The 18546-nt window shown below is 43.0% G+C and overlaps 1 protein-coding gene across 1 annotated transcript in view; it reads right to left on the reverse strand.

Annotated features, from left to right (window-relative positions):
* The window catches only part of ncanb (neurocan b), a 220265-nt gene that overhangs the window by 74416 nt on the left and 127303 nt on the right, over positions 1-18546 (reverse strand). The window contains exon 10 of the mRNA XM_050055537.1: positions 16255-16371. Within this exon, the coding sequence (XP_049911494.1) occupies positions 16255-16371 (117 nt within the window). The remainder of the gene's footprint in view (positions 1-16254; positions 16372-18546) is intronic.

An 18546-nucleotide genomic window follows, 5' to 3' on the forward strand; every position in this document is an offset into this window, starting at 1 on the left:
ACCTCAGCTACACGTCTACCTCCATCTAAAATGGACTGCTTATGCTATTACTTTTCTCTCCCTCACTGTTCCTCCATTTCTGCCTTTATTCCATTTTTCATCTCTTGCCTTCTGCCTTTGCATCCTTTCTTTTCCACCCTCTCTCAGACTTCATCACTTTCTTCCTCCTTTCCTTCCCTTTTACCGTCCCTCCTCTCCATTACCTTTCCTTCCCTCCTTTCTTCCTCCCTTCCGTATCTCTTGGTCCTTACTTCTGTGAGCGTGCACACTTAAAAAATACAATAACTCTACTCTTAAAGTAGAGCAGTTCCCCAGAGGGGTGAATGACAGGCTATTCTCTGCCTCCTGTCGCTATTTCTGACATACTTAAAGAGGAAATAGTAGAGTGGAATTATCTATTTTTTCCTTAGTGCTGTCAGAATCAATTAATCACTGACAGTGAAATTATATAAGGATGTGTTTCTGAGTACAGGCAGCTCTGATGTCGAATCTTTGAATCTATTTCTGAAAAGAAATGGCTCATGAACCAAACAAACGGCCTCTGGTAAATCTTAAGGAAGAATTATTTACTATTTCTCAGCTAATTTGTTTTTGACAGTCGATCGTATTCGCGCCTGGTCAAAGACGTGATCCTCTCAGTCATCTTTGCTCTGTCTCTTTCTCTTTCATGCCTTTTTGCTTCATCGCTCCGTCTCATTCTCGTCTCCTGCTATTTTTTTTCTGAATTGCTGGCTCGCTACCATGGAGATAAAGGAAAAAAATCCCCTTTGTACTACTGAGTTAGGTCACTGTAGTGTGTACAGTATGTGTACATGTGTGGACGGACAGATGGTCGCACATTTGTGAGGATCTACACATCCTCACAAAGACAGAAAGATGAAGGACATCCAGCAAAAGAGAACATTTGGCTAACTCCAGGTTCTTTAAGAGGATGTCTTAGGTTTAGGATTTTTAGGACGTATTAGGATTGCAATTATGATTTAAACTGCAGTTATTTTCCAATAATAATATTGTAGACTACATTGCATTTGTTTATGTAACACAAAAAATCATAATTATCATGTTTCTACATTTATATATTCTGATAAAATAATGTTGTCGATTAGTCAGGGAAAAATCCAGCTAAGCTCACATTTATAAAGATATTACACTCATTTACATCAGTTATCATAATTCAAATATAATCATAGTGTTATATTTATTAATAAAGCTGCCAGTTTCGCTGGTTATGATGATAATGATAAACTGCTGTTAAGTTATGTCTAACAACGTTTTGACACCTAATGTTAAAATCTCTGCACTGTAGCTGCTCAATCTAATCACAGATAATATTAGCTTCACAGTGCATTTGTGCATTGCGTGGATTTATAAGTGCCCATACACATGCCACATCTTTTGGACCCTTTAAATTCATTGCTTTCAATGTAGATGTGTTGAAGGCCACTCAAAAGCAAGAACGATGCCATCGTCACGCACTTGTTTTTCAGAGCACCACGTTTGCACGCTGAGATAAACAGAGCCTGATTTTTGGAACGCAGCAGCGCAGACCGCACGTCATGTCAAGATGAACTACTAATCACAGCTGACAGATATCTTTACCTTCTTCCGTAAATATCAGTCTGTCTTTAATGTCGAGGAAAAGCTGATCATTTTAGTAAGCGGTTAGTGGGCTACCTATGGCATTACATCTGTCCCACACAATGCCTGAAAGAAAACTGTCTCTGCACTCAGGATTTCTGGTAAGTAGGCTATGATATGGTGCTGGTAACGCCAGGGCCACACTGCCAACAAAGTGCTGCGAAGCGCAGCGCACCGAAATTCTCGCGCGAGCCCGTTCACATCAGACGCGCATTTCTCCACGCCGGTCGACAAGCGCTTCTGCTCCCAGCTGTTGTCTCCGTCACATTTGGGGCTGTTTTTCCATCATGGGTATCTCTCTCTGTTTGCGTGTGTGTGTCCCAAACCCCACCCCCTATAGCCGGCCCTCTCTCTCTCTATCTCTCTCTCTATCTTGTGTGTGTGAGTATGTGTGTTCATCATCGCGCACTATTTAGATACCACTGACTAATATGTATATAAACACACACACATATGTATACATCGCATTTGTCAAAAGGGGTGTTTTATTTTGAAATTTGTTTTATTCTGAAAATTGACCGGATGCTGTTGTTGTTCCTTTGTTTGACTTCCTGCCTGGCTTGACACATTCGCTCGCGGCTAACGCAGAAAATAGACCAGACGCCGAAACGATCGCTGCAGCGGCGGCTGTGCGGCGCCGGTGTGGGTGACACAATCGGTTAACATGGGCGCCGAAAGGAAACTGGCTTCGCTTCTTGGCGCTTTGAGGCTATTCGCAGCGCTTCCACGTCCGGTGTGGCCCTGGCGTAATGGTTGCTTAGCAATCTCAGACGCAAACTGCCTCCACACTCTTGAAAGTTGGCACAGAGCCCGACCTCGCGGTTTCCAGGTGGTTAAAGATGTGGAATGTGTCCTGGCCATAAAGACAACTACATAAAGAGTTGGAGGTGGGGTCCCATTCATTACTATGAAAGTTGCTCAGTGGCACATTATGACAAAAAAGTCTGTCTTACCGGGAATAAAATTACTCGCTTTTTACGCATCCCTGGGCACATAGAGCTAAACAGACTTCTGCTGGACCCGGCATGTAGCTCCTGGTGTATTGTTTTCATCCATGTTTGCTATAGCTAGCAGTCTTCTTCACTGCTTTTGTTAGCACAATATGTTTATTGGTGCATTATCACCATATGTTGATCAGTGGAAAAGAATGAAGCCAATGGCAGCATTTACATTGTGTTTTATCACATGTGCGATGCAAACAAAACATGCACCCACACATGAAAACACTGCTAGTGGACAAAAACAAAACAGGGTACCTTTAAAAAGCCACCGAGCTACAACATATGAGTGCGTACTGCTGCACGAGTGTATGTGTTTGTGGGGTTTTTTGCACTGTCATATGAAAATAGCATTCTGTGATCCATATTCATACTTGATGATATAAGTTTGTGTCGCAGTGTGCAGGTGTTTGTGCATCTGTATGAGTGTGTTGCTGTGGGAGTGTTTCTGGAACACTGATAAGACCCCCCTGTGTAAAACCCAGTTCCCCGGTCTTCATGGGAAATCAATTTGTCCCGCTTTCTACGTGGCCAGCCTTTATATGCTTCACTTCCTCCTACAGCTGTCACCCAGTGTATACAGAGTCATTGCCTCCATCCATCCAGCACAACACACACACACACACACACACACACACACACACGCATGCTGAGCTAAACCGAGCACATATTAGACACATGCATATTCATTCACTGTACCCGACAACTAAATTACAAAGAAGATAAGTAAAGATGAGGCAACTGTGTGTGTGCGTGCATGCATGTGTGTGTTGGAGAGAGAGAGAGAGAGAGAGAGAGAGAGAGGAGAAAAAAGAGATAAAGAGAGAGAGAGGTTAGTCCTGGCAACTTGGCCAGCAGCTCATTAATCTGCAGGTGTGTTTATACCAGAGAGATACTGCATGCAGCACTCACATGCGCGTGCATACACACACACACACACACACACACTGCAGCTCATTCTCATTCATCTCCGTAGCCAGTATGTCCTTTGTTTCTCATTGTCCTGAGGAGTTTGGAGAGGAAGGAGTGTCCACGCTGATTGAAAACTGGGCAATTACGCCGTCCAGCCATCTCGTATATAGTGTGAACAGAGTTTAACTGCACACTCGTACACACCTGCAAGTGTTTGAGGTCGTATTTGTTTGAGGCTGTATCTGTGTGCTTCCATGTGTCCGTGTTTGATGCTGAATTTCTGTGTTAGATCATGACTGCATTTGTCTATATTAACCAGCTTTGTGTGTGTCAGTGTCTGTGTATCACTGCACAAGTCAGCTCCAGGCCAAGGAGCTCCAACTAGACACTCTCGGTATGGTGGTGGTATAGGTGCAGTGGCAGGGGAGGGCACAGCCAATCATCATGCTGATTGAGGAACCCGATGGCGTGGATGAATTAATGAGGCGTGAGGATACGGGCTGAGCCAGCCAATCATAACCCTATAAGAGCTCCTCAGCTGCCGACAAACTGTGACAAACTGCTGGTCATCAATCACACGAAAGACACATTCTCCGCCATTTGCACACTCGCTGTCCCATCCAGCCTCGTGCACGGTTCATCTGAGTCACTGTGCTGAGTCATATGTTGATACATCATTGTTAAGGCTGCTTTAGTTGTTTAGCAAAACAAAATATTTAAACATAAATTAAGTCTAATTAATTATGAAATACACAACATGGCATTTTAACAATTTAGTTTTTGTATGTGTGTTAATTGATGCTCTTTAGAGGTGCTGATAGGCAGATTTTGTTACCTTTGGAGTAGAGGTGTGCAATATATCAATATTACATCAATATTGTGATATGAGACAAGATATTTAGACATGTCTTAGATTTTGGATTTTGTAATATCTAGGGGTGGGAATGAGAAGAAGATTCACAGTACGATATTATCACGATACTGAAGTCAAGATACAATATTATTGTGATTTTAAATAGGAGTATTTTGGTCAAATATATTGCGATATAATGTGATGTATTACCTTTTTTCAACTGTAAATTATGTCCGAAAAGGAAAACTTTGTCAACATCTGTTTAAGTTAATAAGTTTCAGTCTTTTCATCTCACTTCAGCCAATTTTATTTGCAGCAGTAAAATGTTTCTAGTGGACTGAAAAAGCTATTGATTATATTATTCTAGTAGGCGACCTAAAGTCTAATTTGTATTTGTAATATTAATAATTTATTAAAAAAAGAAAATGAATACTTGGTACTACGTATACTGCCACACAAAAATATTGCGATACTGTGCTGTATCGATTATTTTCCCCCACCCCTAACAATATCATAATTCTTGTCTGCCCGAACATACACCACATTTTTTGCGCTCTCAAAGCCGCTGCTGTAAATGGAGACTAAGGGCCCTATTTAGATGGTCTAAAACGCAAAGCGCCAGGCGCGCAGCGCATGGGCGTGTCCCAGTCACTTGCTAGTTAGACAGCGTGTTTTCAGACTGTGCGCCATGGCGGAGAGTTTAAAAGGGTTGGACTTACTCTGTGAATTAGTCATGGGTGTGTTTTGGGCGTATCATTCAATAAGCCAATCAGAGTGTCACCTCTCATTCCCTTTAAAAGAGGCGCGATTGGAGCGCACGGCAGAGAGCTAGTTAGATGGTGGACCTACCAACTGGAAAGAGTGAGCGTTTTACAGCTGAGGAGACGATAAATGTATCTCTATATCGACTGTCCCGTCACCTCTGATGTCAGATCAAAGGGGATTGGCACCGTTTGGCACGTTTGGCACGCGTAATGGAAACCCAACCTGATTTGATGAACAGAGCTGCAATCTAATAAGTTCACATCCCTCTCAGCCAACCACAAACAGCCACAGCATCAGATAGGGAGTATATATTCAGCATCTGTATACAGCTGTGCCCTGAGATAAACAAAATTCAACTTTTGGAACACAGCATCACGCACTGTATGTCATGTTATAAGGAACAACCCATCACAGCCAGTAGATATCTTCTCCTTCTTTTGTAAGTTGATCTGTCCCATGCAAAACCTTTTACACCTAATACAGAGTTAAAAAACAACGCCTGGAAGAAGTAAGCCATAACTGGGGCAGCAGTAGCTCAGTCCATAGGAGGGTCGCCTGTTCAAGTCCCCGTCCGGACCAAAATATGGAGCGTTGACTGGTAGCTGGAGAGGTGCCAGTTCACCTCCTGGGCACTGCCGAGGTGCCCTTGAGCAAGGCACCGAACCCCCCCAACCGCTCGGAGCGCCTGTCATGGGCAGCCCCATTCTGACATCTCTCCACTTTGTGCATGTATAGGTCCTGTTTGTGCATGTGTGTGTTCAGACAACAGAGTGAAAAAGTTGAATTTATAAAATTAAAAATTAAATTAAATAATAATATGGTGCTGGTTATGGTCGCGTAGCAACTTCACCCTTGAGAGTTGGCACATATTAGGCAAAGAGGCACAAGAGTAGTCCCCAGTGTCCAACCCTGCATTGCTAGGCAGTAAAAGACAAGGCATGGGTCCTGGCCCTACAGCTGCTGTAAGGTGATGTCATTTCTGAACTTACCAGACTGTTCTAGCTGCTCTATTATTTGCCTTTACCCACTTAGCTATTGTATCCACATTACTGATGATTATTTGCCAAAAAGTTCACACTGTGTAAATATATTGTGAAAGCACCAATAGATAACCATACACTGCCATTGCATTATTGATATTGAGGTATTTTGTCTCAAATTTTGTGATATTCCAGGAAATTGTTTCTCCTGTTTTCAGTCTTTATGCTAAGCTAAGCTAACTTGCAGTTGATGGTAGCTATATATTTATTGTGCAGACATAAGAGCCGTATTCACCTTCTCATCTAAAGGCCATTGCACACCGTTTTCGTGTTTTTCATCCAAAATTGTTGCGCGTTTAAAAATAAATATGACCTCACATTGTGTCAGGCACGTTTGCACACTGTGTCCACAACTTCTGTCTGAACAGATCGGAGAGTTGTCTGACCAAGAAGAAGTAAAGAAAATGTGGTGTAAGTTGCGGAAGAGAGGAACGGGACACATAGTATAATTTCATATCTCAGATAGTTACTTTCAACAGGTCAGATGATGACAAGGAGGAGTATCTGGACCACACAGAGAGAGAGAGTGACAATGTGGGAGGACAGCTCAGCGTATTGTGAATTTTTTCAACAAATAAAGTGATAAAATCAGTGGACTCACCTTGCAAGGTTTCTCTGCTTAATGTTTTTTTTTTTCTTTAGATAAAGGATTCAAAAAATGCATACGAAGAAAATGGACTTGGTGTGCAAAGGCCTTTACCCCCAGCAAAAAGTGAAAGAGCACATATTCCACAAAATGTGAAGCAGAAAAGTAGATCCAGTTATATTACTAGCAAAACAATATTTTAAGGTGAGACTGTTGCATGCTAATGAGATTTAGAGGAGGCGACACTGTTTCCATACAGTCTTGAGTTCACTAACACAAAGGGGCACACATATACAAAACCTCCTGGAGCTGTTTTCGCTGGGAAAAGAGAACTGAGTTTTGTAATACTTCCCAGTAAATACCAGAATTTCCATTTCCAGTATTTAATCCTATTATCCTTGTCTGTGCCGTATGTGAGCAATCAAAATGCCCATCATGACATGAATCATCGCTTTCTCATGGTGCATTCTGTCACCCTGTGGCCAGCATGGGATCTAACATCGCAGGAAAAGTAGAAGCCAAGAAATAGCAGTAAAACTCGACAACATATTGACGTAAGCACTAGAACTTGGAGGATTTGGAGCCAAACACATAAATCCATTCCATCATTAATGAAGGACTGAATGGGGTGTCCTGGGGGGAGCAGCATGGCAGCGCCGGCCCTTTCCATCTGTCTTCCTCTACATACCCTTGCAACTCACTGAGAATCTATCTATCTGCAGCTCTCTCTCTTCCTTGCCCACACTTTTGTTCCACTTCTAGCCATAAGTCAGCTTTATTGCATACAATACCTCCAGCTCTGAGCATGCCAATTTCGCTTTCTGCTTCACTTCACCTCAAACCACCAGGTTCTGGGGTATCTGCTGACAAATATCTCAACTGTCTGTGTGTATCTACAATAAAAACCCACCATTATCCTCATCCACAGCGCGTCCTTTCCCATTCCATCCTCCTTGACCTCATCCCTCAGATCTGTGGACACACTGGTAAGGTGGGTTAGGGGCCGATGATATTAATAGCCTCAACCTCATGAATCTTTCAAGCTCAATCATATGAGCTGATGTGAGAGGAGTGGGTCTCAGAGGATGAATTAGTTAATACAGAGGCCCAGCGGGGGCGTTTCTCATGGCCTCTTTAAACATGAGTAATGCATTAGCTCTTCATATAGTCTTGGGTACATATTAGTTTTATATAAGACAGACCCAAACAGGTGTGTGTGAGGGAATCCACATCTGTGTAAGAGGAAGAGAGTTATATATATATATATATATATATATATATATATATATATATATATTTAAAAAAAAAAGAAGTCAAAAGAAGAATATATTTTGTGCACACCCTTGTGAGCATATTTGGCAATTCAAGTATGCAGGTGAGTGAACGTGTGAGCTTGAATAAGTTTCATTTTATGCATGAGTACAGAGACATTTCTGTATGAATAATTGTATTGGCCTTTGACAGGGAAATTCAGAGGAAGAGAGAGAGAAAGAGACGAAAGCACGGAGCCAGGGAGAGAGAAGGTGGGAGAGGTTAGGGGTTGCGGGAGCGAGAGGAAGTGTGGCAGCAAATGAAATGTGTTGTGTGTGGGAGAAATGCTCGGGGGCTACAGGTTTGTTTTCACCCCAATCTCTGCACTGCGGAGCAATTTCAATACTGTAGGTCCTGCCAAAGAGCAATGTGCTGGAGGGGTGAGAGGGAGGGAAGAGAGGAGGGCAAGGAGATGGGCTGAATAGGAAGGAAAAAATGAGTAAAAAGAGTCATAGAAGGGAGACAAAAAAAAATATAAAGAAAGGAGTAATGGGGGATTAATAAAAGAGAGCGAGCGAGAGAGAGAGAGAGAGAGAGAAGAAGGGTGGTAACGAAAGGAAGATGTGGTCAGAGTAATAAACGCGAGGAAAGAGAAAATCACATTTGATAAAAACGTACATGAGTAGGGAGGGCGAGAGGCAGGAAGTGGGAGAGAAAACTCAGATCTAATCACCATGATTGGAAATGAGGCCAAGAGAGTGTGGGGAGGTGCAATAATAATAATAAAAAAACGCATCAGGTGTGCTTCCTGTCGAGCAGAAAACCAACTCGAGGACATTGCTGTGTGCACCAATAGAGGATGTTGCTATTCAATTTATTTTGCTGAAATTGACCTGGGAGTTTTTCAAAAACACCTGTGAGTCTGACTGAATGTTGGTGAAGTTTGTTCGGTAGCGATAGGATGGCGTACCGTTGGCGTGTTTGCCTTTTTCACATGTGTATGCCCACCTGCACTCGAGTTGTTGTTTCTGACTGATGTGCTTGAGGAGATAAAGAGAAATGAAGCAGAGAGGCTGATAAGGCAGGAGAAAGACGAGACGAGTGGATTGAAATAGAAAGGGTGAGACAGCAGCTCAGGTTCGGTTATCTCCGATAATTTAACATGCAAACGATGGAGAAAATGGAAGAGGGGAATCCACACAGGGCCATGAGGAAGATGGATGGAGAGGAAGGGGGACAGGGGTTGAAAGACAGGATGAGAGAATTGTGCGATCAGAGTAATTTCCTCCTTTTAAGAGGATCATTTACCATCTTGACCCCCCCACACCACATTCTGCATTTGAAATCCAAAAGGCACACCAGCAGTAGATTTTGATTCTGTTGCAAAAAGCCATGAAAGAAACACTGCATTTACCGGTCCCTCTCTATTTGTCGCTTAATCCAGATGCATGCGAATGTCTCGCAGCTCGAAATGATTTACCTGCCTGCTCTCTTCCTTTCCTCTGGCTGACTGATGGGCTGATTGAGGTCCTTCTGAAGAACAAACAGCAGTCGACCAGAAATGATTTCCCTAACTCCTGCTCCACTTAGAATCACAGTGATTTGTTGACCCGTCTTTGGCAATAGAATGAGACAGGTTAATGCGTTTCCTCCACAACAAACCACATTTGAACTAAACAGAAATAGCTGCCGCTGTCAACAAGAATGAGATTTCATTTTTGAGATCCACAAAGGAAAACAAGACGGACGCAATATAAATGTAAAACAAGGATGTAGCTCAACCTTTAAAAGAACTCGTTCAATACTGGCGACCTCATCACTCTATTTCTGTGTTCTTGAATCTAAATGAACTGAAGGTATTGTACTTTTAAACCCGTTATATGAGGTTACAAAGGGACATTTATAGGTGTAAAGACTGTCCCATTAAAGAACAATGCTACCAAGTGTCCTTATTAGCTTAATTCACATGTCAGCGGCAATCATTTTTGAGTTGACCTCTCTTTATGTGTATGGGGAGTGGTCACATTGTAGTTTTGGGTCTATTTCCAGTTTTGCTGATCCGGTCCGGTGTACGAGCTTAAACTGGTTTGATTTATTGCAAACCGACTGAACTGACACTTGTCATTATGACACATTCTTACAAATTAAAAAAGTAGCCTACATCAGCAACCTTTGGTGACCGCGCCACTGTTCTAATTCCAACTTGTATTGCATTAGTAATAAGCAATATGACAAGACAATTACCATAATGTTATGTTTGTTTATAAACTTACTAATAGAGACAGCAGTGTCTGACAGGCTGTGAGCTGAGCACAGCAGCGTTAAGGGGATCAAATGTCAGCAGAGATGGGAGGGGTAGAGCTGTGCACACTGTGTTTGTTTATTACAAAGTTCATGTGTTTTTTGAGGTGACGAGAGGAGACATGGCAGAGTTCATCTCTCAAGGAAATAAAACTGCAGCAATATGGCAACATTTTGGATTTGAAGCCGATGAAAGAAATGTCCTAACTGTCAGCAGACGATACCTTGTGCTGTTTATGTCACAGCTCAAGTCCTGTCAACTCATTCATTCATATTGTTTCCTTTTTAGTTCACTCACATCTCCTCTTGTTTCAGATCACCTCCCTTCCTGCCCCTGTGTATTTCCCCTTCCTTCTGATGACTTCACCTGTGTCTGAATGTCTGTCCCTTCACCAGAGTATTTAGTGTGTGTCTTGTTTTCTCTCAGTGCCACTTTGTCTTAGCTCCTTGTGTGTCTAGCGTTCCAGCCTATTTCTATTTATAGGCTACCTGTTGCTCACTTTGAAAGCGCTGCAATGAACGAAAAATGGCTGAATAATGAAGCTGAATTGAGGAATTAAAACACAACATATTTCAATACTAAAAAAACATCAACATAGGTGTCAGCTGGCTTGAGGGCATCTCTGGTAAGCTATAGGACCATCGTTTAAAACAAGCTAGGCTACTTGCTGTTGGCTACTTTGTAGGTTATTTCCAGTAAATACCACAATATAAAACTTGTTTTCTGTTTTAAAAAGTAACATTACAAACATAGGACGATAGCAAGTAGGCTGCTCAAACACCTTTTAAGTGGTTACATATCCAGTCTGGTCTGGAGCACACAGCTGATAGATACTTGGTTTGTTTATATGATGTGACAGAAGTGCATATTTAATAGATTCAATGTGGACAGAGAGTTCAGACATTATGCAATGCAATAGGATAATAGTTGGAAGCTAGTTTGCTGTTGGGACATGGTGTCATTATGCTCCACTTGTGGGAGGCTGCTGAGTCAAAGTGCATAAAATTCAGTATACCAGTCTGGTCTGGTCCAACTCTTAATATCCAACCAGTTTGAAAAATTTTACACTGGTCCACCAACGCTGTTAGCTAGCAACTTCTATAAAAAATAATTTTGTCATACTTGCTGAAACTGTCACTGTATTCAAACAGCACTAAATGAGACAGATAATCTGAAAAAAAAAAAATCATATTCCTCTGCCTGCTCTATTGCCTTGTAGCGCTTCTAATGGCCTTATCGCACATGAACGAAAACAACCAATCAGAGCCAAGGAGTAAAATGGAACTGTCAATCATGTCAATCACCGCTCGTGAACTGTAGTCAAAGTATCAAACTAGGCAGCACAACACACAGAATCTTGAATCAAAGTTACCAACTGTAGCTTTAAGGCACAGCAATGGGGCTAAAGCCATGGGTCTTTTTATACTGCCAAAATATTTAATATGAATATGAATTATGAGCTCATACAATCAATGAATCTTTTGGGGCGAACGTAGATGTTCCCACCGATTGAATCACATGAGGGTAACTGACACACACACACACACTCTCTCTCCCCCCCCCCACACACACACCCAATAGACTTTGTTGCTGGACTTTCACTCTCAGCAACTTTATTTCTATAAAGCAACTAGCAACAAATCTAGCAAGTTATTCTGACCATCAGGGGGAAATCTATTACCCATGATGCTCAGAGTGATCTCAGACAGTGGCTCTACCTGTTCTCTGCGGGAGTTAGGGTGTGTTACCATGGTTACAGGGATGCTCTGCGTCTGTTGCTCTGACTTTTATTTTAGGTTTTTAGCTTAGTATGTAATATCATGAATATAATTGTTCATCAGTGCTAAAATCTAGTAACACAGCATAATTTCACATTTTACAGCGTTGCCAACACGCTCTCACGCCGCCTGAAATCTCAAATCCCTCCATAATTTGTTCTCGTTGTACACTTTCAGTGCTATTTCCCTTTGTTTACACGCCATGTGCTCTTGCATACAGAGTGGGTTGTTTAATCTGAATTACTCTGTAGAATGCACAAAGACATTTCAAGTGGTATTTTGACTGCATTGCCGAGCTTGATTTATATTAAGTCCTTTTAAAGGGCCAGTGTGTAGGACTTAGAGGCATCTAGCGGTGAGGTTGCATAACTGAGACGTCTCCTGTGTGCAGAGGGTGTGTAGGTGAACTACAGTGGTCGACGCAAAAACAGGAATGACCCTTTTAAGAGCCTGTGTTTGATTTGTCTGTTCTGGGCTACTGTAGAAACATGGTGAACTGAGTGGGAGACGACCCACTCAGTATGTAGATATAAACGGCTCATTCTAAGAAAATAAAAACACAACTATTCTTAGCTTCAGGTGGTTTTAAACCGATGAAAATGTACACATGAACATTATACCACTCCAATAGATGCCCCAAAATCCTCTGGACACAAGCAACAACCACGGCAACATCAGGGCTCCTCTACACTAAAGGTGGACTTGGGTAAGCAACTCAAGTTCCCTCAGCATTTAGCAAAGACCACCCTCAGACCTGACACTGTCCTGGTTCAAGAGGCAACCAAGGACACAGTCATGCTGGAGCTGACAGTGCCTTGGGAGGACCGTATGGAGGAGGCTTTCGAGCACAAGAGAGGTAAGTACAGGGACTTAGTCAGCGACTGCCACAGACAAGACTGGAAGGCGAAGCGTTTGCCCGCGGAGGTAGGGTGCATAGGCTGTGCGGGACAGGACTCTGTAGGGCTTACTCTGCACTCTGCATCACAGGCGAGAGGACGAGGAGGAGGAGGAGGGCCATCTGTAACAGTACGGAGGCGGCAAAGAAAGCCTCCAGGTGGCTCTGGATTAAGAGAGCGAATCTGTGGGCGAGTGCAGCTCGGGCACAAGCTGAGGCTTGATCAACCTCAGTTGGGTCGGCTGAGCGAGGGTGTCTCATGTTCCAGAGACCGTACCACCCGATGATCACTGAAGATGTGCCCTAGCTTAGCATCAGAAGATGTTGCACAACAACTACGAGAGCTATTAAGACTGAAATATTTAGCTATTCAATCTCAAAATAATCAGTGGAAGAGGAGAATCCCCCAGAGCAGAGGTGTATTTTGTTTACATCTCTGTTATGGGCTATATTTTATTCTCTCATATCTGCGAACAAATGTTGATTCCAGCTGTGGGGAAGGAAAATATATTTCATTATTGTATCTCAACACATGGCCATCAAACTGACAGGCTTTGCTGTGCCTCATTAATCACTTATACTGCTGCAGGATCCAGACTTTACAAAACAGTCCTGCTGATCAATGGCAAACAATAACCTTAAGCTTAGGTTTTTAATAAGGGTACTCCACGCTATAGTTCGTGCGTCTCTACTGACATCCCCGAATCAATTTAGATTAAGTTAGGAATACAGATGAAGTGAAGGACTTTCTAAAGATGAGGATCTAGTGGAGCTGGAGTGCTAACACTGAGGTGTCCACAGCTTCTCTCTCGTTCTCTCCCCCTGAACTCATAAATATTAACTACAGACCCACAGTAGAAACACAGGCCATCAATAATGCAGCTCCCAAAAACGCTTCTTCCCAAATAATTGCAGCTACAAGCCAAGTCCTGGAGACAGCCTCTAAGGTGCGTTGCAGCTGTGGTGCCTCATTTTGCCTAAATAATCATTTCACGTGGAGAGCAAAGGCAGTGCAGGGGATATTGGTTTATATGCCTCTCAATGGGCTATAATGGGGCTGTGGTGGGTGTATCTAAACTAGTTTGGGAGCCAAAAGAGAAAGCAAACGACCTTCAGTAAGATGGTCAACCATTACTGATGAACTGATGCGCACAGAGGCTGCGGATGTGCAATGCATCATTGAAATTAAGCCCCACTTCCCTCACGGCCTATTTCCTCTGCAGCAGCAATGTGTTAAGTTGGTAAAATTGTGGTCAAGCGTTCGCTGTAATAAGCAATTAACCTTTTTGCCTTTGGCCGTAATTAATATTAAAAACATCAGATATGCAGCTGTTTGGCAACATAATCAACATCACAACACTTTAGTAACACAGGGAAAGGCAATTAAACACTCCTGAGAGAAGAAAGCCGAAGGACAGACACACAAGCGCAGAAGTAATCAGTAAATAACAAATATTTTATGAATGTGCTTCCCCCCCGACATTTAGGCTAAAATACCATAATTCATTCCAATTGCTTCTCAAAGAAAACATTAAGTTGGGGCGTCGGTGGCTTAGTGGTAGAGCAGGCGCCCCATGTACAAGGCTGTTGCCGCAGCGGCCCGGGTTCGACTCCAGCCTGTGGCCCTTTGCTGCATGTCATTCCCTCTCTCTCTCCCCCTTCACACTTGCTTTCCTATCAATTAAAGGCTTTAAAATGCCCAAAAAATATCTTTAAAAAAAGAAAACATTAAGTTTGCCTCATTCAATATCAAACCTTAAACCACATCGACTGCAGCAAATCATTACAAACTACATGTGTGTGTAATTCATGCAGTTAACATGCATTTGTCACAAGGTATTGATACTAATGGCAGATTGCCAATTGATTACCAATGGTGTTTATGCACAGGCACACCTAAATGCTGCATAATATGTTCTTTTAGGTATAAGAACTAAAGGTTATTGATAATCAGACCCAAGACAATATGTCTCACATGACCCCTGACCCCTGATCTATGACCTTCTTCTTTAAGTACTGACCCTTGAAACCTCAGCTGTTGTCTTTGTATGCATGAATATTTAACACAGAGCACAGAGAAGTTGGACTAACAAAAGATTCAATGTGCTCTTTGCCAATTTAGGGAGTCAGGGGAAAGAATTTCGATGTTGCATCTGTCTAATGACTATTTAAACTTGATCCTTACAGCACTTGTACTCAGATAAACACCACATATTTAATCATAAAAACAGGAATGGCCTTTGATTTACTCCAAGGCCTTAATAGATACAGCAAATGGAGCTCAGTGCTCGAAATAAGCTTTGAAAAAAAAAGCTACTAAGAGAAAGAGAAGCCTTGAAAGCCATAAATGTAAGAGTAGAGTTTTAATTGCCCACATTACACCACAAAAAGAGTCCAGCCTCTAATGCAATCTAATATTTACTATGGTTCAACCCACGGTCCTTTGGCCGGGGCCCAGAATCAATGTGCCAGACTGAACGCCTTCGACAACGACTCTGTATCAACTGTGATGTGTTACAGCTCAATCTAACACAGTGAGGTTCATGATGCTGAATTTCTTCAAGTCTACTTTGATATTTTCTGCCAGTGCCACATCTACTTCTTTTCTTTATTTTCCTGTTTTCCCTCAGCACTTTAATCAGCTGCTCCATCTCTCACTGATCCCGATCAGGGCTCCTCTGTGGCCAATGTGTCCTTGCGTGTCTCAGTCACAAGCTCACACACACACACCTACACACACCCACCCACACACAATCATTTTCTGACAGCCACATTCTCCCATCACACAGCTGAGAGGAAAGATGAGCTGCCAACTACTCCTGGGGCAGAAGGTGAAAACCTGCACACGCACACAAACGCACACACACACAGCTGAGTGCATATAGCACAACATTCAGCAACCTCTGTCACAACTGGCTGACTCGCAGCATATGGATATTCCCTGTTCACTTTCAGTCAACCAGCTTGATCCAAAACTACTGGACCTGACAGTAAAGCTCCTCTCAACTTTGAGAGCGTTGAGATTGAATCCAACTAACAAATAAGGAAACAAAACTCACTTTGGGAAACTTGTTAGTGCTTTCCTCCTGAATTCACAGCACAGTAGGGTACATCTGGTAAATGTTATGCCAACATATGCCCGTCTCTCTTTCCCGTATGCCACAGTGACACAGCATCTGCCTGCAGCTGCTGACCTCTGAGGTCTTTCGCTCAGCCCTGACCGGGCAGTGACTCACCGATCTCGCAGCTCTCTCCTGAGAAGCCCTGAGGACAGTAGCAGCTATAGCCATCACCTTCCTGCAGGCAGCTCCCTCCGTGGAGACAGGGGTTGGTCTGGCATGGGTTGTTCTCCACTGTAAAGATGGACAGAGCGGGGAGACAGATGTGGATTTATAATTCATTTTCTACAGAGAAAGAGCATTACTAAAGTGCCTCGAATGTTGACAAACTATGACAGGCAGTGAGCCAGCATAATGCTACTCTCATTATCCTGACTGAGCCCATCCTCTCGCCGCTCTCTGACAGAGACAGAGAAAGAGTCGAGTGGCCAGACAGTACGCAGACTCGTCCCGGTTTCTATGACTTTCTACAAGGTGACGGATTGGCTGTTGTTGCGTCTGTCGTGCCCCTGTTTATCATGACTGATGCTCGCCAGACGAAGGACAATGTGCTGAGTCAACCCCCTCCTGCCGTTCTCCTGTCTCTCATCCCAGGTCCCACTGATGAGCCAAGGTCCTCATAAATTAGCTGATCATCGCCCGGACATGCATACACGCACAGGCACCCATTTTTATGGCACATTATCACGTTGCAGAGGAGGTAATAAACACATTTTACATTGCTGGGCCATAACTCCATGCCTCTTCATGGGAAATATTTTGGCGGATGAATGGCGGAGATTGAGGAGATTAAGTCGTAATTATTGCTCTTATATTTTAGGATGGGACGGAGGGAGGAGGAGAATTTGACAAGGACGGTTAGAGTGCAGAGCGGGCGTCGGGATTTTTTATTCTGTGTGCAAAGAAGGACTGTGGGGAACTGTGAGATTAAGTGTCTTTTTATTATCCAGTCCTGATAGGATTGCAGCCCCTGACACAATCTTTCAGGCCATCTAATTCACTGCATCTTCTCCATAATAACACCAAGATTCACTTAATGATGTATGAATGTAGCTCCCCTGAAAGTCTGGGAATACTGCCATTTGTATGTGTGTGTGTTTATGCATATGTGTACGCGGGCAAGCATGTGTTTTTAATTTTTGATGTTCGTCAGACCCTGACTCATCGCACGTTGCTGAGATATACAGTACAGTAACGTGAGTGAGTGTTCAATTTCCTGTGAAACGGGGTGATAGACTCCCACCGCTGCAGAGAGGCTGCTGTTGATACACAGGGCAGAGGAGATGATGGAAAGGCTGCCTTTGAAAATACATAAAAGTGATTCGCTGAATGAGAAAAACCATTAGAGACGGGCTCGTTTCTTAAATCAACAGCGGGGAGGGAAAAAACAACACTGTACGTGATTTGAAAACATACATTGCTTAAAGGTTAATGATGTACTGATGGAGATGATAAAATCAGCTGAGTGCTGAGCAGGGAATGACACTGGAAATAAAAACACAGGATATGGTCAATGTGTGCATCTGGTTAGGTCTAAAAGTGTCAAGTAATGGAGGGGAGGAAATGGAGAGAAAATAGGGGAAGGAAAGGAACTGTTTGAGTCTGTCTGTGGATAACACCAGTGTACGTGTGACACACTTTGACCTTTAGTTTGACAGTGAGTCAACAGAGAGTCAGTAATGTTTCACACTTCAACCATGAAACAGCAGAAATACATAATGAGACATATTTTCTGATGGTACAAATTATAAGTGTTGTGGAGCAGCAAATCTACAACTTTAACAATGTTTGGCAGAAGCATTTGGGTAGCTACTTTCAAAGTCATGCAAAGTTTCGAGTGGCAAAGCTTGTGTGACCAAATGCAACATCAGTCTGTGTTTTCTCTTACCTTAACACCAATCCAACCTTGCTCTAACCTGACCAGTTATTTATGCAACACCTAACCATAACCTAAGTCAGTTTCATGATTCCACAAAAAATATGCCTTTGGGCATGCAGACATGTTTTTTTGGTTTGCTTGGAAAGCGCGTCCTGCCAGGAGGTTTCAGTGTCCAGGTGTTGTATTCAGGTGATGTGTTCAGGTGTTGTGTTCAGGTGTGTTTAGGTGTGTTCAGGTGTTGTGTTCAGGTGTGTCCAAGTGTTGTGTTCAGGTGTTGTGCTCAGGTGTGTTCAGGTGGTGTGTTCAGGCGTTGTGTTCAGGCATTGTGTTCAGGTGTATGCAGGTGTGTTTAGGTGTTGTGTTCAGGTGTGTTCAGGTGTTGTGTTCAGGTGCGTTTAGGTGTTGTGTTCAGGTGTGTCCAGGCGTTGTGTTCAGGCGTTGTGTTCTGGCGTTGTGTTCAGGCGTTGTGTTCAGGTGTGTCCAGGTGTTGTATTCAGGTGATGTGTTCAGGTGTTGTGTTCAGGTGTGTT

This window comes from Epinephelus moara, chromosome 10 (genome assembly GCF_006386435.1).
Source record: "Epinephelus moara isolate mb chromosome 10, YSFRI_EMoa_1.0, whole genome shotgun sequence".
Lineage (NCBI taxonomy): Eukaryota > Metazoa > Chordata > Actinopteri > Perciformes > Serranidae > Epinephelus > Epinephelus moara.